Source organism: Lichenostomus cassidix, chromosome 4, assembly GCF_008360975.1.
Source record: "Lichenostomus cassidix isolate B80296 chromosome 4, HeHo_3.0, whole genome shotgun sequence".
NCBI lineage: Eukaryota > Metazoa > Chordata > Aves > Passeriformes > Meliphagidae > Lichenostomus > Lichenostomus cassidix.
This window is the reverse complement of record NC_139484.1, coordinates 17,872,733-17,898,626: the sequence shown is the minus strand read 5'-3', so window position 1 is coordinate 17,898,626 and position 25,894 is coordinate 17,872,733. Positions and strand designations below refer to the sequence as shown.

Genomic DNA, 25,894 nt, shown 5'->3' with positions numbered 1-25,894 from the left:
TAGGTAAATACCCCTAGCCCCTGGTCCACGTTTGTTGCAGCCTTCTCCAGAGCCCTGCAGGCACTTGTGGTGTCGTTTCTGCTCCTGTCAGCTCCCTAAATACCCGAGGCTTTGCTGTGCTGTCGGGTAGGCAGGGATTGATGAGTGCTTGGTGTGGTGGGGAGTTGAGGCAAACAGGTGAGGAGGATGCTTGTGCACAGCGCAGAGGGATTTGCTCAGTGGGGTTTGGAGGGGGAACACCCTGGCATTCAGCTGAACCAGCACATTTAGCGTCACCTTCTGCTCTGTACCTCTCAAGGAGGGCGCTGTGCCCGTGTCTGGCATGGCAAAGGCGTGCACACAATCCCCCCATCCCCCAGCACATCTGGAGCCTGAGCTGGAGAAAAGGCATGGGAGCCTTTCACAATTCATCAGCGCATGATCTCCTCTGAAACATCTGCCTCTCAGCTGAGGTTTTGGTGACTCTGAGTACTGAGTATTAGAGCTGAAGCAAAAGAGAAGATGAAATGAAGGCTCCCAAGGAGTTTCCTGCAATACTCGCTTTAGCAGTTTGTAGATGGGATGTGTCAGAATAATTTCTTTTAGCGTGTTTTAGGAATGTGCCTCGAAGTGCGAGCTGTGCCAGGGTCTTTGCATCGCACATGTGAGCGTATGTGCGTGTGACACCCGCTTGGGTTAATTATTTAAATCTTCAAATGTTGGAAGTCGCTCCTCTGCAAATGTGCACATATGTGCACACACACACATACGGCACACTTGTGTTAATTACTTAGGCCTAAAAATGCTAGAAGGCACGCCTTGGTTCTTTCTTCTCATCTTCTCTTTTTAAATAGCAGATGTTGTTAAAATTCACACCAGATTGTAAAATCTGTTGGAAAGGACCAGTCTGAAGTCTTAACATCTCCTTCCCCTGCTCTTCGCTTGCTCTCCAAAGTGGTTGTGGTAAAATCCCACTTCTCCAGTTACTTTGTAGGTGTTTCGCCAGTTCAGAGAGGAGAAAACAAACATGTCCCTTTGTTGTTTGTCTTTGTGGAAATCCTTTCCTGATTTTGATGGGCATTTTACTACAGCATGCAGTTGGAGACACTTAAGAGTAAGTACTATTGACAGAGGCAATTGATACAAAATCCTTCCTGACCGTTCTTTCAATAGCTAAAAAGAAGCGGTGTTTTACCTACCAAAGCGTTATTAAAGGAAACTCAGCCATAGCAGCTGCTGTCAGCAATATGCCTTGCAATCAAATGAGAAATATGGTAGATACTCCAAGACATGAGAGAACTGCCAAGGCTTATTGCAGAGCAAAGAGCTTTTCAATAAATGTTTTCTCTGAAGAGCATCAGATTTCACTCACTTCTCACAGCTCAGACATGCCTTGGCAATCATGATTAGCCTCATTTGGGCCTGTGGAATCTATTATTTTATAGCTAGTCTCACAGCTGGCAGGATGACAAACAGTTTATTCCTCTTTGGAGAGAGATCGGACTGAAAGACACGGAGCTTTAATTCAGTGCTCCCTCACCTAAGATATCTTTCCTTTCCCACCTATTGCTTAAGGCAAGACATCTAATGTTTGCTTCTATGGCTCTGTCAGGCTTTTGACATCCCAGATTTATCTCTTGCCTGGATGAGAACAAATCTTTAAGAAAATTCAGGATTTCTTTCATTTTAAAGTTAATTAAGGAGGCAAGCAATATATTAAAAAAAAAATAATGCAAATAATACTTATTCCGAGTTACCTACATTTGCCTAGATGCCGTGTGATCTTTCTGTGCATTTGAAATCCCAAAAGGAGGAACAAGTGGGAACAACCTGGTTATCCAGGTCTATTTACCTGACCCAGTTACAATGGCTGAACGAACAAAGGGAGTAAGACTAGACTCAGACTTGCTTACAAAAGCTCTCTGGGGCTAGACTTTACCAGACAAGGTTATTTATTTCCCAAACAGCTGTTTTGTTGTGGGTCTTTAACTGTTCTGTCAGTTTGTCTCTCTGTACCCTGTCTCTGAGCACTCATGGGCTGAGCTGGCAGCACTGGGAATTAGGTGTATGTTCCTGCCCTGAAAAACCACACTCAGCAGCCCTGGAGGATCAAACCCTGCTACTAGCACTTCTTGGTCCACCTCTATGTGCACAGAAGCCTTTCCTGATGGAGGGGAGCAGCATCTTGGTACTCAGTTTGCTCCCAGACTCTTTTCAGAGTGGCACTGTTTTGGGTAAAAGCTCAGCTGTTTTTTGTTTTTTTGGTTTTTGGTTTTTGAGGGTTTTTTTGGTTTGTTTTTTTTTTTGTTTGTTTTTGTATAGGCTTGGAGCCATAAGTAATGCACAGTAATGCCCCTCTCCCATTTTATAAAGGAGCTTACAGCCTGGATGAGGTTTAATTCGTGTCTCTGTTGGGGAGGCTGGATCTCCACATCTCGTTTGTCCTTAGCTGCAGGGCTGTGTTGCAAAAGGCTGATGGGTGCTCAGCATCAGGCTCTTCACTGGCAGCAGGAGCCAGCTATAGAACAAGTGCTGCAGAGAGTCAGCCCTGCAGTGCTTCCCTTTCTAGAGCTATGCTTTCACTTTTTTTTTTGGTTTTTTGTTATGGGAGAATGATGTCCAGGTGGCTGATTCTGCTGTAATTTAATGGCAGCTAACTCATCTGCTGTTGTGCTGGAAACAATATGAGGCCAACTGCTAGGGGAAGTTTGGCTGAATGACCTGTAGCCTTAATTGAATTTCGCACAGTACTTGTACACTCATTTCCCCCCTTCTTGTTCTCACTCATCTTGCTGCTTCTTTTTTAATTGGTGAATTGAAAAGGAAAATTCTGGTGCATAACAAGTTGAGAGCAACTCTTCTGCTTGTGAGGGTGGTGAGTGGTGGCCAGTGCTCTGACAAACACTTTGACTAGCATAAACAACTTTTTTGTTTCCCAAATTCAGGGATGAATTAGTTTTTCAGGTCACTTTATCTTTGAAATGGTGCTCTAAACATAAAATCTCATCTACAAAAGAGATTTATACACATTAAAAAATCAGATATTCCTTCTGAAGATGAACTTTGACTATAACAATTCTTGCTGCTTCTTTTCTTTCCAGAGCAGTATATTTCAGGACTCATTATATCTTAAGTGAATTATCTTTACTTGAGAAAAAAATATTTATCTCCTGGAATAATACATTTAGAAGTGCAGCACAATCACATTCAGTATCTGCTGAAGCTGATTAAGTGTCTGCTTCTTCAGAGAAGCCAGTCACTGTGACTGCCACCTGGAATAATAATGAGAGGAGAGAGGCAAAGATAGAATAGAAATTATTCACAGAATTTCAGGAAATCCAAATGTTTGCAAAATCATTGAGGACCAGCTTGCTGTTTGCTGCTCTTGCAGGGCTGGGCACACAGCATGGATCTGTTTAATCCCAAAACTCAAAATCCCTGAGTTTCATTTGCTTTCTGCAGGAGAGATTTTTGGTTCTCCCTTTACAAAATATGTAAAGGCCTTTTTTTTTTTTTTTTTGTATGCTTTGGTACCTAAAATTAGGAAATGAGGTAATAACAGTTAAGTTCACAGAAAATTTGCCTCAAGGGGACAGTGCCATGGAAAAGCATTTGTTATTTCTTGGGGTTTGTGGGAGAGTCCATGTGGGAGCTCAGGCCTCTGATGCCTGTCATCCATTATGTGAATGTCTTAACAAAATGATGGCTTTCTCCCAGAATAGCCTGAAGTTTGATCTATAATGCACAAGGCAATTTTGTAGGAAGCCATAACTTTTTTTCATCTCACAGAAACCTCTAGTGGACAAGACTTAATGTATATTAGTGGTTTCCTGGGTCCTGATGACTTTAAGTTACACTGACAGGTGTTTTACCATTAATAATCCTTAGTTTTATTTTAGTGAACATCTATTAAATTTAGTTATTATGTATTAAAAAGCAGACTGAAAGCACTGACATTTTAAGGAAGCCCAAATTAATGGTTTGAAAGGCTTCACAAATTTATCAGATGAATGGAAATCTAAGGAGAAAAAAAATCCACTTATGAGAAACGACAGCTTTGATTTCTGAAGATCTATAGATACCATATTTAAGGATCTAATTTAGGTTGTGGTTCATGAAAGCATAGATTATTGACATTTCCAATCTCTGTACTTCACAGCAGGATTAATTAGGAGGTGATAATTTCAGGAATGTGTTACATGAAGCCATTGTAGCGCAAAGTACTTGTAGAGCACCATTGTTTACTGGTGCTTGGATATTATATGAAAAATGTAATATGGAAGTTAAGCAAGTGAGATTATTCCTCCCTTTTATTAAATAAAGGATTAACTCTTCATTTGCCATAAAAGTCAAGCATGCCTCCTGTGCAATAAATCCAGACAATTTTTTCCCAGCTTTTTAAGGAGGGAGTTTAATGTGCACACATAGTTACATACAGCCAATAAGGAAGTACTCTGTTTACTGGAACCTTAAAATAGTGTTACAAACTAAGTTACTCCCACCACTTAATTAGTTTAAAACTAAACAAACTTTAAAGCTTAGCTTGTGGAATAATTTTTGTCTGGTGGAGAACTCCACAGGAGAAGCTCAAGGTTGAATGTTCTTTCGCAACAGAAATTGTCAGCCCCAAGAAAGATAATTCGTGGTGATATACTTGATAAGAACAATTTCTTCGTTCCTCTGGCTGGAGAATGAAAGTCTGAGTGCTTTGCATTCAAGTGTCAGGTTGCTCTTGGACTGCAAATTCTGGTAATGTTAATGGGGTCTGTTCTCCATTTAAATGCATTCTAGAAAACCCATCATGTTGAAGAAAAAAAGAAAAAATCAAAGTAAAGGAAGACTTGGTGGCAAAACCAAATGGAAAGATAGCAATAGTAGTATGTATCTTCAAAATAGCCTTAGGAAACCTAATTTTCCCATTCTTTGTGCTTGCTCCTTAGCCAAGACTCAAGAGGTTTTCCCCTGTTGCAAGTTCAAACTTTTCACATTAAAAGCTCAGAAAATGAATGTTTCATTGGGAGTAACAGGCCTGGAGTTTGCTTGTGACTTGGAGACAGCTGATGTGGAGGCTGGGGACAAAGGCTGGTCACTGTGCTTTCTGTAGAGAGGATAGTTGCAATGAAGGGACTGAACTCAAAGACCCCTGTAGTGCTGTTTGGTTTCCTTTGCCTAGAGGCAAAATATCATTTGATCTTCTGCTGGGTTCAGCTTGCTGCAGTGGACATGACTGTGTTCCCATTATGAAGGCATTTGGGGTCTGGTGAACGCCCACCTGCACCACAATGGGACCCCAGGCTTTCCTAAAAAGAGTGGGTGGATGAGACAAACGGTGCCATGTACTTTGTTTTGTGTCTGTGCTGCACAGAGTGAGTGCTGAACTCGGCTGTGTGGTCTCTTTTGTCACTTTAATTATGTGTGGGGAGAAGAAATTGAAGCAGAGATAGGTACTTCTGCAGCGTGTTGAACTTTAGGTTGCCAGAACATGTCATCTAAATGCCGAGCTAGCTCTCTTAGCTTTTCTTCTGGTAAACCATATATGGGGAGTTGAGTGGGTTTGAAATGCAAATTAATTTTTTTTAAAGAAGTATTTTCATATTTTAATGAGGCTTTAAGCAGCCTGGTCTAGTGGAATGTGTTCCTGCCCGTTGCTGGGTGGTTGGAACTGGATGATCTTTAAGGTCTCTTCCAACCAAAACCATTCAGTGGTTCTATGATTTTCATTCCCTGGGTTTAGATATATTTATTTCAGATCTGCTGCAGCCCTGAATTTTGAATGTGTCTCTTATTTACTGTAGTAGAGGAGCACTGTGACTCCAGGACTCATGGTTCAAAACAGAAGAGCATCTTCATCTGCGAGCAGCCTCTACAAGGGTGTGCTTTGGGGTGCCTTGCTAGATTTGCAGCTTCTCAGACATGTCCCTGTTCAATCTGGGACCCACAGATGGGGCTGTGTGTTGGGCAGAAACACAGAAATTGCTTTTCAGCCTCACCTGCCTACGCAGGGGGTCAAGTTGGTTGTGGGTGCGAGATGCAGCAGCCAGGTCTGGCAGGAAACACCCTCAGCATGGCTGAGAAGCTGCATCTTGTGCTACTAAGGTCAGCCTCAAAAACCTGTTTTTTTTAGTGCTTCTATTTTGTCTTTAACTATGTGTTTAACACTGAGTGTAGTACTTATTAGTCTGGGTGTATTAAATCAATCAGATTTGTGAAGGACAGGAATAGGGGGTGGATGTCATTTGCTCCTCTATTAAACATCTGCCCTCAAAAAAAACCCTGAAACATCTAGCAAAGTACAGGGCACAACTTCTTGCCTACTTTTGCAGTTGCCTTTAAACATTCCTCTACTCACGTATTTTTTTGCCAGGAGTTTTATGCTGCTGTTGTGTGGGTTTGAAGCAGTGCCAGGGAGACAGCTCTCTATATGGGTCTGCCACTGTGTGCTTGTGCCTTAAATAGTTGAGTGCAATTCAATGTGGTGGTAAGAAAATGAGCAGTTAATGTTGTTCAAGTGTTAATTGTGCCAGAGTGTGTTTTCAGAGCCTCAACACAGCAATACTAAGAACATTTAATTAATGCTTTTGTGAGATTTCTCTGAATGGGTGGCAGGAGTCTGCTTGGGGACAGGCTGTAGTGGCTCATGATTGCACGTTGTCCTCAGTTTTACTTCCATCTGAAGAATTATGGGGAAGTCAGTTTTTGTGGAAAGTCTTGTTTGTAACTCCCCTCAGACACAGCAAGTGGTTCTTGATTTCCTTTTGGCCTCTGGCACTGCTGAAGTCAATGGCACCTGCAACCACCTTAGGGAGTCAAGGTGAAATAGACTTGTTCTCCTCCAGTGAGTGATATCAGGAATGGAAAACCTCCATAGGAGAAAAAGCTGTGTATGCCTCTTTTTTTCTGCAGATCCACATAGGAAAGCAAGGTGTGCCCTGTGCTATAAGCAGTACTTAAATTCTGTCGACTGGCACAGGCATTACAGAGATGTAAAACTGTCTGTAACTGGGCAAAATTAAAAAAAAACAACAACTTTACCAGAACTTTATGAAGACAGTTTTGCAGTGGTGTGTTGTGTAACTGAAGGGTAATCAGACTCTAATTAGACCCTTTCTTCAAATATTGCTCAATGAACTAAATCCTCCAATCTTCTCATAAGCCTGTTTGAAGAATATGGTGCCCCAATATAAGCTGAGTAATTACTGAAATTCAAAAGCATTGGGTCTTAAATCAGCTGAGGGAAAATATATATTTGGGATACATACAAAGGAAACACCATTTAGAAGGTCACCAAAACACACCTGTGTTGGGAATTATACAAGAGCTGGATATGGCACTGAGTGTTAATAACCCGTATGAGCTATTCAGGATAAAGGTAATCAACACTTCAGGTCACTCAGATCAGCTGGTCACAAATACATTACCTCCTCTAGAAGCTTCTCTCTTCCTGCTTTACAATATCAGGCTGTTGTTTGAGTGCATTGCAAAAGCTTTTGCGCATTTGAAAATGTAGATTACTACCTTCTGTGCTGCCAGAGGTACTGTATAGCATCAGCCAGGAGAATCAGCTTGAGGCCATACATTTGGGGATCTATCATGTTGCCTTCTCGCTTTTGCCAGGGACATTTAATGCTTTTCTGAATACCTTACTGAACTGTGACCAGCCACAGCCTGGGACGGGGAGAACAATTGCTGTGTGGGTTTCTCCAATTGCTAAGTCTGGAGCCTTTTAATCTTGCTGGCTCCTTCCCTTGCAAAACCAGATTGCACTCAAATGCATTGTCTCTGGTCCCTAGGGCCCTGACAGCCACATGTTGAAAACATTTGCCTTTAACCTTAACCTGTTAGGAGGTAGAAAGGAGCCTGAATCAAAGCCCAGGTAAAAAAGGCTGTTGAAGTTTGGAAAAACTCGCTATGGGAGCTGCACTTGGCTCCAGCTGGATGCCTCTCTGGACAGGGAAGTGTAGATCCTCATGTCTAGCCAGAGCATTTGCAGCCCTACCCTGAAATTGTTCTCCCACCAAGCCTGCAGTTTCCCATCCAAAGGAATGAGACTTTTGAATGCAAAGGGGTTTGCAATGCCAGCACCAGAGGACAGTCATTTGGCAAGTGTCGCAGTTTGGAAGGGGCTGGAGTGAGCTCTGGGCTACAAAACCAAAGTACCTGTGCACACGTTTGTGCTCCTGTCTCACTTCTCTGAACAGAGATCTCTCAGCTGTCAGAGCCATCCAGGTTTGCTGGCAAGTTCTCACTTCTCCCTCTGATATTTCATGGGGCTGTCTTCTCCTACACCTTTGGGGAAGAGGCCCCCTGGAACCAGCAAACCAGAGGGCTGGTTGGTTCCCCACCATGCTGGAAAAAGACAGGGCCTGTGCCACAGCTTCAGGAGGCTTTTAGCTGAGGATCCCCAAAGCTTCTTGCAGGAGGTTGCTAGGTGTAGAAACTAGTACTGAGTATTTTGTAATTAATAAGTGCATTTCATTTATCTATTCCACCTGAAAGGGGCTCTGTCCAAAGGGACACAGCCTCTTTAGCAGCATTAGGATGCACAGTGAATAATGCACATTGAAATATCCAGCAAGTTCAGCAGTTGGGTTTCTTAAATAGTGCTTACATATTTTTACCTCGTTAACACTGTGAATCTTTGGGATCTTATAAATAAGTACTATAATGTTTCCAGTGCTTTTTTCCCAACTCTTACTAAAGTGTGTTTCTCCAAGACAAAGGACAGGACTCTACGAACATCCACAGGCATGCTTCATTTGACTCTCCTAAGTTTTTTTTTAATGTCATAAGTGAATATTCTGTTTTAGGTAGGGATCTCTATTTTACAGGATTCTGGCAAAATATATGAAGATGTATATTCTATAAAGTTTATCCATGGAATTTTTATTCTATACATAAAGCTATATCAGTCATATTTCACTTTATGGGTGTTTCATTTTGTTCTATGAAACTAGTCCAAGGTTGCTGCTGACAAGGTATCTCAAAGAGTCAAGGGGGCTCATTTCATCCCAAGTGTTGGGCTTTTTTTTTCCTTCTGACAGATTTTTCTAAAGTTAAAATTTATCTGTATTTTGTTCAGCTTGTCTGCATATTATCCAGTGTATATATCAGAGGAAAGGTTTATATATATATATATAAATGTTCACATACCAAAGTAAATTAATAAAGCTTCCTTTTCTTATGAAAGAGGTAAAGAAAAGTACCTGGCCAATACAGTACCATTAATCTATTCTCTTTTCTCCTTTCTCTCTTTACCTCTCTCTCTACAATAGAAGTGGAACAAAAAGGTAATTAAATACCTTTCAAATTATATATATATATTACTTATGTATAGGCTAAGTTATTTAACAGTTTAACGTTTTAGTTGAAATACTTTGTCATTAATTCTCACTACCTTTTTGTTAAAGTTTATTTAGTATCTCTGCTGCTCAACTTCACCAGATAACTCATATTTGCTGAAAAGTTTTTTACCAGTGCCACCTTTTTTCTTCCTTAAATTTCTTTTCAAAGGCTTAGATAACTCAATTTCCTGCCCCAAAGAATTTGGAAGGTGTGCATACATATGTATGTGCATAAGTATATCTAATGATGGCATAAAAGCCTTTTGGAAATGGCACCCCTTTTTCAGCAACTCTGTGTGGTTACTTAGACTCCAATGGATCTATATAATTTTATACTGGTTATTAAATCTGATTTTCCTCCTGTCTTGCTCTCCAGACAACATTACCAATTTCTGCATTTACAAAAAATAATTAATTACGCTCCAAGCAGGAAGTGTGCATGTGGGATCCCATCTTGCCAGCCCCGTGCTGCCAGAAACACGCGGTGGGATAGTTCTTCATGCCTCCCTGCTGCCCGCCCCATCGCCACGGTTATTGCACCTCTCGCGGATCGCGGAGATCAGCGTTCCAAATAACCAACCAATATTCTCCCCCCGAAGCACTGTGCAGCGCCTCCTGCCCAGGAGGGTGCTGATGGGGATGGCGAGGGCCAGTTTTGCTCCGCAGCATCCCTCCTCTCGCCTCCCCATCCATCCGTCCAGCCGGCCGGCCTCCTGGTGGTGGTGTTCCCGTGGGGCCAGGTCAGCCGGGCAGCGGCTGAGCCTCCTTCCCGGGTGTTGGGCTTGCCCCTGTCAGCCCCCCGAAGTCTGAGCAGCAAAGCATCCCAGTTAGTCAAACTGCTCCTCTGTGCTCCTCTCATGTAACAATAGAAGGTATATGTTTTTAAGTTTGAATTACTACTATATTTAACAGGACATTTTTTAACTGATTAAAATCTAGACATTGGGTTCCTCTCCGGCAAACTTTATTCTTTTCCTTCCTTCTTTCCTTTCTTCCTCTCTTCCTTGTCTTTTCCTTTCAGCATCCATATGTCATTCGTTTTTAATTGTGTGGACTGCATGTTTCATGTGTCCTGTAGCAGCTTGGAAAGTCTCATTTCTAGTTATACTCCAGATGGGTGTTCCCCCCTCCCCACTCCCTTTGCTTTAAACGCTCTTCTGAGTTGCTAAGGGATTCGCCTCTGCTTTGCTATTGGTATCCTTTAAATATTTAATATCACTTGGGCTGTAAGGATGGGAATTTCTTTCTCTTATTTCCATTTCTAGGCCACTCTTCTGTGGGCTGTTCAAATAAATATGTGGATCAATTCCCTCGGAGTTTAGCCCTTCACCTAGTAGGTACAGATTCACTGCAGAATATAATTTGGAAATACAAACCCAGAAATCCTTTGGGGGCACGTATTCATTTCAGAGTTTACAAAAACGAGTGGTCCAAGTAAGTATACCTGTAAAAATAGATTTGAAAAGCAATAAGAAAATGAGCCACAGCTGATAGAAAAAGCAGGGGGGGAAAAAAACCCAGTTTGATGGAGCAGACCTTGTTCTAGAGATATGGTGGGCAGGAAGGACAGTCTCCAGGTACAAGGCACTGCTCTTGGGTTTCTTCTCATCTCAAGTGTCCTCTGCTCCAGGACTAGAAGCTGTTGAGATGCTTGGGCCAGCCACCCCTGAACTGTCATTAACTTCGTTTTTCTTTCAAATTCTTTTCCCCTACGACAGTTTTTCTTTGCCCTGGACTGCTGAAAGGAGTTTACCAGAGCGAACACTTATTCGAGTCCGACCACCAGTCGGGTGCCTGGTGCAAGGACCCTCTGCAGGCCTCCGACAAGATCTACTACATGCCCTGGACGCCGTACCGCACGGACACGCTGACGGAATACTCCTCCAAGGACGACTTCATCGCCGGCAGGCCGACCACCACCTACAAGCTGCCGCACCGGGTGGACGGCACGGGCTTCGTGGTGTACGACGGGGCTTTGTTCTTCAACAAGGAGCGCACCAGGAACATCGTCAAGTTCGACTTGCGGACCCGGATAAAGAGCGGGGAGGCGATCATAGCCAACGCCAACTACCACGACACCTCTCCCTACCGCTGGGGAGGCAAGTCCGACATAGACCTGGCTGTGGATGAGAACGGGCTCTGGGTAATCTATGCAACAGAACAGAATAATGGCAAAATTGTCATTAGCCAGTTGAACCCTTACACGTTAAGGATCGAAGGGACGTGGGATACTGCCTATGACAAGAGGTCAGCCTCTAATGCCTTCATGATCTGTGGGATTTTATATGTGGTGAAGTCTGTGTATGAAGACGACGACAATGAAGCCACGGGGAATAAAATAGACTACATATATAACACTGACCAAAGCAAGGATAGCATGGTGGATGTGCCATTTCCAAACTCCTACCAGTACATTGCTGCTGTGGATTATAATCCCCGGGACAACCTCCTGTATGTATGGAACAACTATCACGTTGTAAAATACTCCTTGGATTTTGGCCCGCTGGACAGCAGAGCAGGTAAGGGGTTTAATACCAAAATAAAATATTTCTTTTTTCTTTTATTTCTATTTTTTGTGTAAATAGGGTCGAAAATTGAATTCCACTTCTGTTTTACTAATCTGCCTGAGTTTCTGCAAATTAAGCTGCACCATAGGACCTATGATGATTATTAAGACATTAATACATGCAGAATTATTTTTTAATTTTAGTGGAAACAAAATGGACAAAGGAGTATCTACACATAAGTAGCCTGAAATAGTTTCCAAATGCCCATGCACACGTTCACAGGGGTAGCCGTTTTTTCTCCTGAACGGAATTTTCTTTTGTACATCATCAGATCATTTTCCCTTCTGCAAGAATTTTGACAAAGCAAAGCGTGGAAGATGTTGCAAACAGCTGGAGGAAAACTGCCTGCCAGTTTAAATTACTTTGTTTCATTAAGCTGGGGGAGTTTTGTCTTTTTAGAGGAGCTGAGACTAATTGAATATGTGAGCATGCACCCACAAGTGTGTGCCTACAGTCAGGCGGAGAAGCAACAAAAACCTCTAAATTCTTGGTTTATTTTCCATAAAACTTCTCTTCCTTTTTTAAAGCATTTAATGATTTACTATGACTTACTATACTTCATCTTAGAAGATCATCTGGCCCCCAGAGGTTTCCCAGCTTTTCCACTGTTTTTTCCTGTTAGAAATTATGCTGGTAGTTACTTAGGTATATTCCCTTACCTTTATCAACTCCATCATCATTTTGCAATTATAAAGTTGTCACTTTATTAGTAACATGACGTAGCCTATACTGTGGTCAACCTTGTATGATATTTCAAGAACTTCCTAACAGCATTTGCTCAGTCATTTTAAATAGTTGCTGCTGTACTGATGTAGTCATAATTTAGGTAGTTTTTGTGGCGGACTGCATACTTTGAAGGTCTGAAAAAGTAAAACAAAAAGCAGAATTAATATAATTTGGACAGTGAAGTATTCATGTACATGGACAGTAAAGTAACTCATAACATGGCTTTTTTCCAAAACATTTCTTTTTGTAAGTAAGAAACTTGGAAGTGGGTGAGTGGAGTGGATTCACGGCTTTAGATTTGAAAAAAGAAGTCAAAAGGTTTCTGTTGCTGAGATTTTCTTTTCCTGTGTGCAGCCTGTTACCCATATATAGAAAATGGATCAAGAGATGCTGAAAGAAATTGTGGGCATGAAAATCTGGGGAGGGTTGGAATAAAAGTAGTAAACTGGCCGTGAAATGGAGATTTTTTTACAAAAATGTAAGGAAGGGGAGAAGAAAATCTTGAAGAAGCAGATGAACAAAAACTGAGTGACTCTTAAACAAAGAGTAGAGATATTTTCAATATGTTGACCTCTGCAAGATCTCAGATGAGTAAAAAATGGAGTAATACATCTCATTCTCCCAACTTAATGATGAGCATGTACTTTCTGGGTGGTGGAGTGAAGCAGACCAATTTGTGAGCTATTGGCTATCCCCAAGGAGTGAAAATCAATTGCATCCCTTCTATTTCACAGAGTTCTCTCCTTTTTACTGAATTATTTCCAGGTATTATAAGAGGCTCTTTGCTGGCGCTTTTTCATGTGGTCACTGTTGTCAGTAATAGCCTCCTTAATTTAAAAAAAAAAAAAAAAAAGCTTTAGTCAGTGAAAAACCTAAAAAGGGGAAAAAATCCCATTAAAAAAGGAAATTGTTCTCCCTTTTTTTGCAGTCTAAGATGGTGAGATGGGAGAAACCTTGCAGGGGGCTGAAGGTCTGTGAGGTGGAATGATTTGATTTGTCTTGGTGTCACTCTGGTTTGAAGCCCCTTTAATTTCACTGTGGTTTGGATGAGAGTTCAGAATCCCCCAGTGCCTCAGATAGAAAGCTGAAGCAGTTCTTGAGTTTGAATGGTGGGCATGAGAGAGTTAATCTCGTGTCAGGGAACCTGGTGAGCCTTCTCTGACAATTCCCTGTGTGCAAATTTTGTACAAAGCTTTGTAATATGGACAAAAGGCTGAATTTTACATGCAGCTCTCTTCTCTGAAAATTGTAGGGATTTCCTTTCTGGCAAGAATGCATAAGGATCCCATTACCTCACTATTTTATAAGTTTAGAGGACTTTTGAGAGGTCTGCTCTGACAGCAACTGAATGTTTTGATGAGAAAACTTGAATGGGCCAAGACGTTTCAAAGAGGAGAAAGAGAGTTTACTTCTCCATTACCTTCATAGCCTGATTAGTGGGAACAATTTTTTTATGAATCAGTGAAACAGAAGCACTGATTTTCAGTGGAACAGGTGAGCAAATAGTTGCTTGACATCAGGCTTTTTTTGCGGAGAGGAGCCAGGAGACCAGGTCTGCATGATGCTTTCTCTTCCAAGTTCAGTTCAACCCATTTTCTGGTTAGCACCAAATTTCATGCTGCATTGCTTTGGATGTAACACTAAATATGTGGTTGGCTTAAACCCAGCTCCTCCACCAAAGAGCACGAACAGAAGCTGATACAAACCTGAGAAAGCAGTGAAGACCCAGGATATCTTCATTTTGATTTTTTTTTTCCCCAGAGTGGTTTGTGGATATCTGTTTCCATTCTTTTCTTCAAAAATCACCAGCATTTCTCCATATTAGAGTTGTGTTCAATGCAGGCATTTTGCATGGGGTTGCAATTTGAGTAGCAGAATTTGTCAACAATATCTGCTTAATTAGAAAATAAAAGAAAGATTGTAAAATTGATGGGTTGAACATATGGGTTGTTAAAAAACAATTAAGGATGAAGCTTTAGAAGAGCTCTTAAAACCAAAAATTGATCATAACAAGAAAAGTGAAATATTTAACTGCTTAAATAGCCAGTTACGTATTTTTAATCACTTGTATGATACATTTCAGGGATATCTAAAATAAAAAACAGCTTCTGGGGGCTCTAGTTCACTTAGAATCAAGCATTTTTCAGTCTTTTCCCAAACTTTCCAGAGAAAATGTGAGTAGACAGGAGTTCCTTAATTTATATGAAAGGCAGGGATCACATCCTCTTGCTGTTCACACTGTCTAAGCATTTTCTATGATTTTTAATTAAAGAGCTGTGCATATTTGGAACATATTTGATATCTTCACTGTTGCAGAGCATCTCTCACCTACTGTTTAAAAAAATGGGCTTTTACTCCTCAGAGTGAGTGAGTGTCAAATCCTGAAGATTCTGTGCTCAGCTTCTGCAGCAGTTGAAGTTACCAGGGAAAACAAAATATTTTGAAGTGCTAAAAGCTGAGTTTATCTGATCTCAAAGCAATTCAGGGCTCTTGATGGAATTAAACCCAACTGTTCATTTTTCTCAGAAATGAGAAAAGCTGCATTTTAACATTTTACCCCACTCTTTTTTTCCCCTCTCCTTTTGTCTGGGGTTGTTTTTCATTTATCCCAAAAGTGGTTTTGAAAGCAAACACTGCTCAGTGCCTGCAAGTCCCAAGAAGCCCATCATTAATGTCTGCCCTCAAGAAGTGAACTTGAAGATACCAAAAGGCTTTGAAGTGCGTTTTCTTTGAGCTGTTTGGCCTGAAAATGAGCTTTTTGGAGGATGCTTCTTCATAAATGCTCCTGAGTTTTTTGGTTATTTCTTTGTAGTTTCTATTGAGTTTTCTAATTTGAAGTGTTGGTAAGAATAGCTCTGCATCTCTTCTCATTCTTCAAGAAGTTAAACCCAGATTAGTGTTCAGGCTGTTTTTTTTTAATGTGTCCTACTAGATATATGGAGAGAGGGAAACAGAAGGCTGTATTGAAAATTTTCTGCAGCCTAATCAGTTGATATTCACCGGAGTTACCTGTTTTAATCATCACTCACTTATGATACGTTCTGCTTAAATAAACTCAAGAAAACATCAACAAAGCTCCCTCTCCAAAAAGGTGAAGTGCTCCCATCCCTCATCCCTGTGCTGTGCTGCATACAAACGCACATATCCCAGTTCTGTGCCTCAGCTCCTGCCTGCACACCACCCAGGGCTTCCTGGCCATCACAGAGACCACAAGTTTTGTCTTTTAAATAAATGTGTGAGGTGCTCCAGTGCTGGCAGCTCTTGCCAGGGCTCGGGATATGCTGACTGAGCATTCAGGGGCTCAGGTGGGGACTGGAGCCTGTCCCATAGTAGAGAAGTTGAGGAAAGAACTTGAAACAAGTTAAGGATCCCTTTGTGCATATTTTGGACTCGGATGTCCTGGCAGCCGTTCCCAGTGACATGGGAAACACAGACCTCCTATTTTCGAGAAGGTGTTTTAAATCACATCCTGGAGGCCCAAGCATTACCATATGGGCTGTTTCATAGGTGCATGAAGTTAATAAATAGATATGCTCAGTACATAAGGAAGATGATGATATGATATGTAGGACTTCTAATACAGCCTAAATGTGCTTAAGTGGCTGCCATGGATTGCATGTTAACACTGTGCACTGCTATTCTGGTAATCCAGTGTGATACAGAGATTACACCAATATCTGAGATATTTTAAGAAACTCAGATGGGTGCATGTCAAAGTTTTATCTTCCACATTCTGTCAAGTATTGTGGGATGCTCTCTTGACGTGTGATTTCAAGTATTTTATTCAGAAAGAATGTTTGGGTTGTTTTGTGTTTTCTCTTCCTGGAGCAGTTTTACAATGCAGATAAGGCGAACCCTCTGTCCTTATAATATGCTAATTAAGTGCATTTGTGTCTTGGGTAAAAGATGTGTCAGTATGGTGATGAATAAGGACTTTAAACACATATGACACCTCGTTAAAATGTAATTTTCACATCATAAATCTGAGGCCTCTCCTCTGACAGCTGAGTAATGTGGGTAGTGGGCAGAGGATCTTGAACATTTCAAAGCTGGCATGTGCTCATTTGGAGCTGGAAGATGCTTCCTGTGCCGCTCGCCTCTGACTTCCTTGCCCAGGAAAGCATCAAAAGGGCTGTGGAATCTCAAATCCCTCTTGTGCACAGGGTATGAATTGCTATCTCCTCAAGAAGCTGTTGTGATAAGCCACATTTACTATCTCTGAATTTGAATCCAGGCTGCATTTTGAAAGGCCAGCTGAGCCTTCCTGATGAGCAGCTTCTCCTGGTGGACAAAGGCCATTTTTAGGGAGCTGCTGAGTGTTTAATTGCTGCTTTTCCTGTGTTTTTACTTTCCAGTTGCTTTCTTCCCATGTAGGAGCATCCCTGACTCTCATTCCTGTTCCTCCTCATTGCTTACAGTGACAGCTGCTGGTTGCACAGTGCTGCTGGAGGTTTTCAGAGAGATAAGCTCTTGTTTCCGGGAGCTTCTGCTAAATGTGCAGCATGACTGGAACCCTGGCTTTTATCCTCTAATATTTGCCCACATATTCATGTTCCACTTATTCAATGAATATTTCAGCCCCTTTTTGCTATCTAAGACAAAAAAGGATGTCTAAGTTTGGAGGTGAAAAAAGCAGAACATCTTTTACAACAAAGCAGGCCTTTTCAACTTAAATTTGTTGGGCAGGCAGTACCTTAAAGTCAGAGGGAAAGGACAGTATTGCATTCATACCCCATTTTGAGGCCTGGTCTGTCTCTTAATTTTTATCCTGTTTTAAATTTGTAAAATTTGTAGAGCAGTGTTTGAATGAAAAATGATAAAAAACTGTCATATCACTGGAGACTTCTGAAATCAGGGGGTTCTGCTTTCTGTCTGGAAAGCTGGAGTTTGAGTTCTTTTGTCTACCTTCTCACAAAAATCCTTCAGAAGTGCAAGATTCCTGAACTTCAAAATTCTCCCTTTGCAGAGCATGCCATAAATATTAATACAGTGTTTGGTTAGCACAGCAGGAGGAACTTCAGTGTCTCTCCAGTACGAATAAATATGTGGTTGCTCCTTTTTCCTAAATAAAACTCTGCCATGGAACAGCAGATAACTTTAGCAGAATTGGAGCAGCGTTTTTCTTCCTTATTTCACTGCTCCTGCTCTGAGGCACCTATTTGATGCAGCTTGAGAAAATGGTACAGCAGAGCTAACCCCATCCATCCGTGAGCTAAACTGGAATGCTGCTGTATCCTAATTTGGGGGTCAGTTGTTACCATTGCCTATATCCATGAACTGGGGTCCTGTTCCCATGGGAGTGCTTGGGGACGGGGCTGGTGGGTAGCCAGGATGGTTGAAGTAGGGGAAGGGCAGGAAGAGACAAAAAGATTAAACTAAACTTCACTTTCAGGCTTCAAAACAAAAGGAGGCCAGAGGCTTCAGCACTTCATAACCCTGCCAAACACCGTGAGGGGGAAAGCACCTTGCCAAGAACGTGTCTGAAAAGCTGAGACAGCTGTTTCTGGCAGCAAGCATGGGATGCAGATAGGGAGGTGATTGCACAGGGTAAAAAAAAAAAAAAAGCACTAACTGCCAGAGAAGGATAGTGGTTTTTCCTCTTTTGCAGCGAGCTCTTCAACATGAGGAATCAGCCTGGAGCTGTGATTAATTGTTTCACTGATTTCGGGACCACCGAGTCATGCTGACATCACCCACGGCTTATCAGTCCTGTGCAAGTCCCTTGCACCAAACCCAGCTGTGACTGTGCCAGCACTTTGGGTCAGAGCTCTTTGCCAGCAGCAGGGAGCAAGAGGTGACACGGAGCAAATGTCCAAGGCTGCATTTTGCAGGAGAAAGGGACTGCACTGTGTACTAGAGACAGCCTTTGAGTGCTGGGTTTTTAAACATGGTTTTAGTGATCGGTTTATCCCGATCATTTACCCCTTGGCCGGCAGATTTAGCTGGCTTGTGTGCAGTGATGGGGGTCTGCACAGGGGCTGGGGGTTTGGCCCAACAAGAACTCCTGAAAGTTCCATTTTTGGGCTGTTTCCTCTACCAGCTCCTTTCCCCCCAGCCCAAAACAAGGTAATAATCTGCCAGGCTTTTTCTCAAGGCACTACCTGCTCAATTTAGGTTATGTTTGTGCACCTCAAAGCCCTGTGTGGTGCAAACACCTTCTGCTCCTTGCAGTTCTGCTCTGGCCTGGCTGCAGAGCCACTAGCCTGGCTTGGGACATGGTTATCCTGGATTTGTTTTTTTCCTACTGCATTTTTGAAATGAGCAGCCTGTATTCCTGTTCCCCACTGAAAATACCTCCACCACGGTAGCTCACAGGTCTGGATTGCTCTCCTCCCTCGTCTGCCACTGATTGTGTTTGTTCTGGAAATGACTAGTGTAATATTTTTAGCAACACTTATTAAGACTTGTCTCCTAAAGTCTAGTTCAGTGTTGCTAATTAACTTCTTCGATGCCGCCAGCACTCTGCAGTGCTACTATGCCGAGTTTTCTTTCTTTTTTTTTTCTTTTTTATCTTTTTTTCAATTGAGAAAGCAGATATGGATGCCCTGCCATATTCTACTTCAGAGCCAAAGCAAGCAGGGGACGCATTGGATGCCATTCTTTCCTTCTTTCTGCCTTCATACTCAGGTTAAAGAGGAGTGAGAAGCTCTTCAGGAGTAAGCTACAAAATTACTGAACCTTTAAAGGGAGGCTTTACAGAGCCTTCCCTTGACTTCAGGCAATTGTGGTAATGTCCTTAGCAGGTCCTCATCCTTAAGATATGGCAGCAAGTCAACTTTCCAGAGGTGTAATGCTGCTGATAAAAAGCACCCAAGGCATTTGGGAGGAATGGAAGGGTCAGCATTATCCTCAGAAATCCATCTGAACTCTCACAGTAGGGTTGGATTGGATAGGTTACTGCTAGGAAGGGAATTCAGGTTGAAGGGACAAAAAGAATCTTCGTGGCTAGTTTCATTCAGGGAGAAGTGGAATCAGCCACAAAGGGCTGTGAAATGCCCCTGAAAGGAGAACACAGATTCCGGAAAGAAAGGAAAGAAAGAAGTAGGAAGTGGCTTGAAGCACTCCTTCTCAGAGTGCATTTTACTATTAGTAACTATGCTAAATCAAAAGAGTTGAGGTGTGAAAAAATCAAGAATAGAAGTGTCCAGTTCTTTCAGGTGAGTCTACCAGGTGTACTAGTTGAACAAGTGAAGGTTGATATAATGAAAAAGTTTCTGGGACAAAATCCCAAAGTTCTTGAAGACTTTGGGCTCAGCTTTTACTCTGATAAATCCTCTGAAGCTGGTGCGAGTTTGGACTAGAGGCAGAGGCTTCAGGAGTGAGTCTGCAGTGAATTGCTGTTTGCCCTGGAAGGAATTGCATTTTGCCAGTGAGAGGCTTTTTGACTTCCTGATTTGTGTCTGAAGCATCCAAAGAGAATACATAAATTGTAAGCTGGAAAAAACAGTGAATATCCATATGAATTTGAGTTGCAATATCTGCCTTACGTTTTTATGTTGAAAAGGTTGCTTTTCAAGGGTGTGCTTATGCTTTGAGGGCAAAGCAGACAATAAAGGCTTAGGTGAAAGAGATGTGTCCAAGAAAACAATGTCGTGATTGTTTGCTGTAACGGGATTTCTTCACTGTCAATAGGATTTTTGCTTGATTAAAATGTGTTGAGAGGAAACAGGACTTAAGGCAAGTTTCACTGAAATACGGGATTCAGTTTGAAAAGACTGGCACTGAAGAGGCAAACTGGGTGTTTCATGTTACGTAGCTCCTCGGGTCTGTTTTCACAAAGTACCACCTGCTTGAGACTCAAAAGGGAGGAGGAAAAAAAAGCAAAGAAACATCAGAGCTGAAAAGCATAGAAGTTATACACTGGTCATGACAGAAAATGGGAAAATCAGCTGCCTTTATACCAGTTTGAGCTGGCTTACTGGGGTGCCATTCATGCTTCCCTCAAATAGCTGGAATAAATTAACACAACCACTGGAGAGATGAGGCATCAGGCAGCTCTGCAGCTCTTTTTCATCTGTTGATGTTTGGGACAGAGACAGGGGAAGGGCTGTCTATGCTGCAGGCAGAGAGAAAAAGTAAAGGCGACATCAAGTATAGACATGCCAGCAGGGATGAAGTCCCTAGCCCACTCCTAAGATCTTTCCAACATACCATGTGAAGAAAAGCTTTTGTGAGCCCCCATGTGCTGGCCTTCAGTTGCCCCTCTGTGTTAAATTATTCCCTCTATCCAAGGCACGCATGGAGGATGCTGTGGCTCACTAAGGTCGATCAACCTGGATTCACGTGATGCTCTGCACTCTCGTACTGCCTAATTAAGCAAATGGCTGGTGATGTTAATGTGAACACTGAGGCTCCAGGAGGAGGGAAACACTGAAGGATGGCTTCATGAAAGAAAAAAAAAGTTGGGTTTTTTTTTTTTTTTTTTACTTTTTTTTTAGAGTGAGAAGTAATAAAATATATTTGCTTGATGGGAGCATATTGCATACATTGGAGGCATTAACAGCAGTGAATGTTTCTGGCCTTCTCCCCATAAGTGCTTGCTTTTCTCACTGGACAGTAACTGCCAAGTATTTTCTTGGTGCAATATTGCGTGTGTTACAAGTTATTCACGAGAAATATCCTTGGAATGACTGGAACAGATTTTACTCATGAAAGCGTCGTGCTCTTCTCCATGGCAAGTATCAGGCTGAGTGAAGAATGCCAGCGCCCAAAAAACTAAGCCAAGGTGGAGAGTGCCCTGGCAAGTTTCTGGTTGATTTGTACAGTTAAAGGTGAACATTTTTCCAGCATTCTGTTGGGAGAGGTGCCTGTGGCTGGTGCCTTGCTTGTAAATGTGAGCTCTCTTTATGGGTAAATAAAGCCTCCTCCTGAGCTCGGTGGGGAGTAAATGAAGCTTTTGGGGAGCCTAAAGCTGCATGGTCAGAACACAGTGTTGTGTAAGGCTGCTGTAATGTGTTTTTTTTCATATAAATGAGTTCAAATTGACTCTGGTATGAGGAGTAGAACAGAGAATTAAATTAGATTAATAGATTTTTTAAGACCAGAAGGGACCATTAGCTCATTTAGTCTGACCTCTGTAATGCATTCGATTGGATTTCATCCGCTTCCTCTTCTGCTGAGCCTAATGACTTGACTTTAACTGAAGTGTACCTTCCAGAAAGGCACCCAGACAATCAGTGCCTCACTTCACCAAGTGCTTTTCTTGGTTGGATATTCTCTCCCTCAGTTAAGAGGTAAAATAACATTCGCATTAAAAATGTTTTGATTGTGCCTGTTTGCATTATACATAGAAAGGTAAAAATGTGTTTCTTGAGTTGTACTCTATGGACCTTGCTCAAACAGTTCTCTGGAGGTTGTCTTCTGTGGGAGTTACTGGTAGGTCTGATATTTTTTTAAACTTTTTTTTTTTTTCCAAAGATCTTAGAAACTTGTTACTGCAGTGGGAAATTCCTGAATAGATCAGGAAAGCAAATAATTCACTAGCAATGAGAAAATTGCTTTCTGGGTACTAAAATCAAGAAAGCCTCCTACTTTCAGATGTGTACTTTATGGTGATTGCCACTAAATGTATGTATAAACTGTGCTTTCTAAGTAAAAGAAATTACCAGTCTGCAGAGCTTGCATACTGCTTTCTTAATGCCACTTCCATTTTTATTTGAACCAGAGTGCTAGGGAGTGACATTTAAACCTTGGAGTTAGTCATCAAGTTCTAATATTCTTCTGGATGAGAACATCTGTCCATGGGAAAGGGCAAAAACTTGTTCCATCAATTTTTGCAAAAGGTATTGAATGATTTAATTCCAAATGGGTGTTCTCATTGTTGGCTTGTCTTTTCTTTTCCCTTTTGTTTCCCATACTCGTTTTAAAGGAGTATACAGAGTAAAAAAGATGATGATGATGCAAGGAAATGAACTGTAGAGGATACAAGAAGTATTTGGGTAATTAATTAATTGTATTAAGAGTCTTGTTACACTAGTTTGTTCATGGCAAAATATACTGGCAAATTCTGGTAGAAAGAGGTTGTCCTTTCCTTAATAGGCAAACGTAAATTTCCTGCACTAATAAGGATCTTAATTCAAGTTGAAATACCCTTTTTCCTTCAAACACCATGTTTTGCGATATTTTGGATAAACGTCACCTTCAGGCATTTCTTTATGGTTATTAACCACCTGCGAGAGGCTTTGTCAAGACTGTGCCTTCATTAGATTGAGCAGCATGAGAGCAGATGTGTTTCCCCTCTTTTCACTGGAGAGAGGAACCCTTAAAATGAGCAAGTACCAAGGAAGGTTAGGGAAGTCCTCCCTTCCCCTTTACAGTGTAATTTGTGACCAAAATGATCCTGTGCACGTTTGGAAGTCATTGCCACAATTTTCTTGGCGGTATATGCATCAGCTGTAACCAGAGAAAAACTGCTGGAATTAGCCAAAATGACTCCAAAATCTCTTTGGGGGTAGCTGGTGTAAGGTAGTGCCAATGGGAGTTTTGGGCTGTGGGTTTCCATGCAATATGATTTGCACATTGAACATGGGAAGCATCACCTTGCTGAACCATGGCCCCGACGTGTTTCATTAAATCTCCTCCTTGTGATGTCTTCTAAGGTGGGGGAAGTGATGTGAAAAGTTTCCTTCTACAGTTCAGTGACACTTAGCAGTGAGGAATGTCATTTCTTTAGTGAGTAAATCCATAGCTGTAAAAGCAGGTCCTCTCCAGATAAAGTTAGGGGGTTTTTTGTTTTGTTTTGTTGTTTTTGGGTTTTTTTGTTGTTGTTGCAGTGACCTGACTACTTTCTTCCTACTCTGATTTGAAAGCTGATTTTATTATGCCAAAGGAATAATCATTAAAAATATAGCATGCATCAGTGCATTTCTCTAATCCATCTTGCCTGGAAACCTTTGGGCCCTTTCCTGATAGGCATATGTATGGAAAGATGGCATCAAGGGAAGAGGAAGGTTAAGGAACCTTTATTTCCGCTTGGAATCCACAGAAAACAAACCAATATTTTTGCCTGAAATCAGAAAAAAAGAGAGGTTTTCAAGTTTTATGAAATTCCTTAACTGGCAAGGTAGAGACTCTGGCCATTCACTAAGGGTGATACTTCCCATAGTTGACATGACTCATTAAAGAGACATCCTTGAGCCATTCAGTGAAAGTTTTTATTTGTTTGTTTAGAAACCTGTAAGAAAGTCCTTGGGATGTTTCCTGACAGGCTATTGATGTTACTTCGTCCCCTCAGTATCTTTATAAACTTCAGCTGTTGATTATAGAAATCCATTTCACCTGTGCTGGGCTTGTCACTCTCCTACTGCAAGAAATTGATGATTGATTTTAAATTTTTTTTATTATTATTGCATATTTAATAATAAAACTAAGCAATGTTCTATTCCCAGCTCAGTCTCCAAGGAATGCAACTGTTTCTCATTATAAAGGGGGGAAAAGTAATTAAATTTTGATTATTTTTCCCTTTTGCCCAAATATCTTCACACAGTGCAAATTAAATAAAATTATTTAACCATGACAAGCACTTCTGCCAATTAATCCCTGAGAAGTGAAGCTGGAAAATGTATGCCACATGCAAGCAGGCAGTCACACATGGATGCTTGGAAAAAAGAAACCCAAAGGAGTCTAAGACAAGCATGAGTTAATCAGCCCAACAGAGCTGTGAATGGGAATTTAAGTGATAGTGACGTCCCTACCAATGCTGATATGAGCTCTTTGCAGCTTTCTTTTTTTTTCTTTCTTTCTTTTTTTTTCTTCCTGATACTCTGAAGAATCTTTTTCCCTTCTGGCTTAATTGCTAGAGATTAATTGAAGTTCAAGAGCTCAGTATTTCTAGTAGCCTTTATACTGAAATTTAAGATGGGTAATTTAACTTTGAATTGATTTTTTTTTCTTCAATTTGAGCTTTTAGTATGTGCATATTTTTATCTTGGCTACACTTGGGTTTCCTGAATTACAGGCAAGCTTACCAAGAGATATTCATTAGACAAATGTGTTTATTAACAACATAAAGATTGTTGTACTGAATGCCTGAAAACTGGATCCCATTATTAAAAAAATATATATTTTAGGCAATTCTAGAGCATTAAAGAAAAAAATTGTCTTGTATACCTGGATTCTTATATACCTTGTTTCATTACCTACTGAAAAACACTGGTGCTTTTTGCATGGGCAGTGCTTCATGGTCAAGGTTAGCCCTGTTTCTGAATTTTAGCAGATTAAAAGCCATGCTTGAAGTCAGTGGCCATGTTCCCAGGAATCAACTCTTCCCCTGAATAACCTTGCCTCTCTTCCATGGGGAGGTTCTCAGGCATCTGGAGGGCCCGTGAGGTGCTTGCTGACTTGGTAAAAGCCATAGCTGCATCTCTGAGGTATTTATTTAGGCCTGTTTGGTGTTCCTCTTCCTGTATCTGAAATCAAACACTGAGTGCAGACTCGTCTGAAGCTACTCCTGCAGGGAGCACTATTGACAGTAGTGCTGTGCACACTTTAGATGTATATATAGATTGATACTTGTATGTTGATTAGATATATTTGAAATAGTGGGATTTTCACACTAAATATACATTTATTCCTGTGGAAGAAAGGCACAGAGGAGGTTTTTTTCTCCTTGGATGAAGCTGTCCCAAGCAATTCACATGTTCTGATGGATACAAGCATTTGATAGGCTTCCCTGACTCAGACATCAAGATATTATGCAGACCTAATTAATTTGATTTTGCACATCACTCCAAATGCAATATAGGGAATTGGTATATTTCTATCCCTTTATCTATTTTCTGTCTGATGGGATCCTCTTTTCTAGGCAAGACTACTTGGGCTTTGGCAGAGCAGTGAAGGTTCTTGGCTCGGTTGGACAGCATCAGCTGGTTAATACCAAGCTCAACAGGAGAGGAAAAAGGCCTAGACCAGACCAAAGTGGGACATCAAGACTATGAGGGAATGGAGAGGTTCCTGACTTAGGCAAATTTCCTTTTAGTGAAGCTTTTAGTGAAGCAAAGACTCAGTTCTAACTCTGACACACGTTTGGATTTGTTAGGCAGTAGTTTCCAGCCTCTAATGTTTCTGAGTACAAACACTGCTTTGAAGAGGAAAGAGCATCAGTCTGATGGAAATTCAGAGACAGATTTCTGCAAGCTGGAGAGGAATCACCCAGGTGGCAAATAGGGTGGCCAATAGTTGGGACACTGCTGCTCTCAGCCTCCTCCTCTGTTAAGGTTGAAGGCTTTTTATACCCCCCTGGGGTTTAGATGTAGAAAACTGTGCATTTAAACATAGAACATC

General features: G+C 41.4%; 1 protein-coding gene across 15 annotated transcripts in view; it reads left to right on the top strand.

The window, feature by feature from the left end:
• The window catches only part of ADGRL3 (adhesion G protein-coupled receptor L3), a 486,265-nt gene that overhangs the window by 303,649 nt on the left and 156,722 nt on the right, over nucleotides 1–25,894 (top strand). For 13 of the 15 annotated variants that reach the window (XM_085058079.1, XM_085058071.1, XM_085058067.1 and 10 more), the window contains 2 exons: nucleotides 9,252–9,266; nucleotides 11,039–11,839. In XM_085058079.1, coding sequence (XP_084914205.1) covers nucleotides 9,252–9,266; nucleotides 11,039–11,839 — 816 coding nt within the window. The remainder of the gene's footprint in view (nucleotides 1–9,251; nucleotides 9,267–11,038; nucleotides 11,840–25,894) is intronic. The other 2 variants (XM_085058068.1, XM_085058073.1) reach the window with 1 other exon arrangement.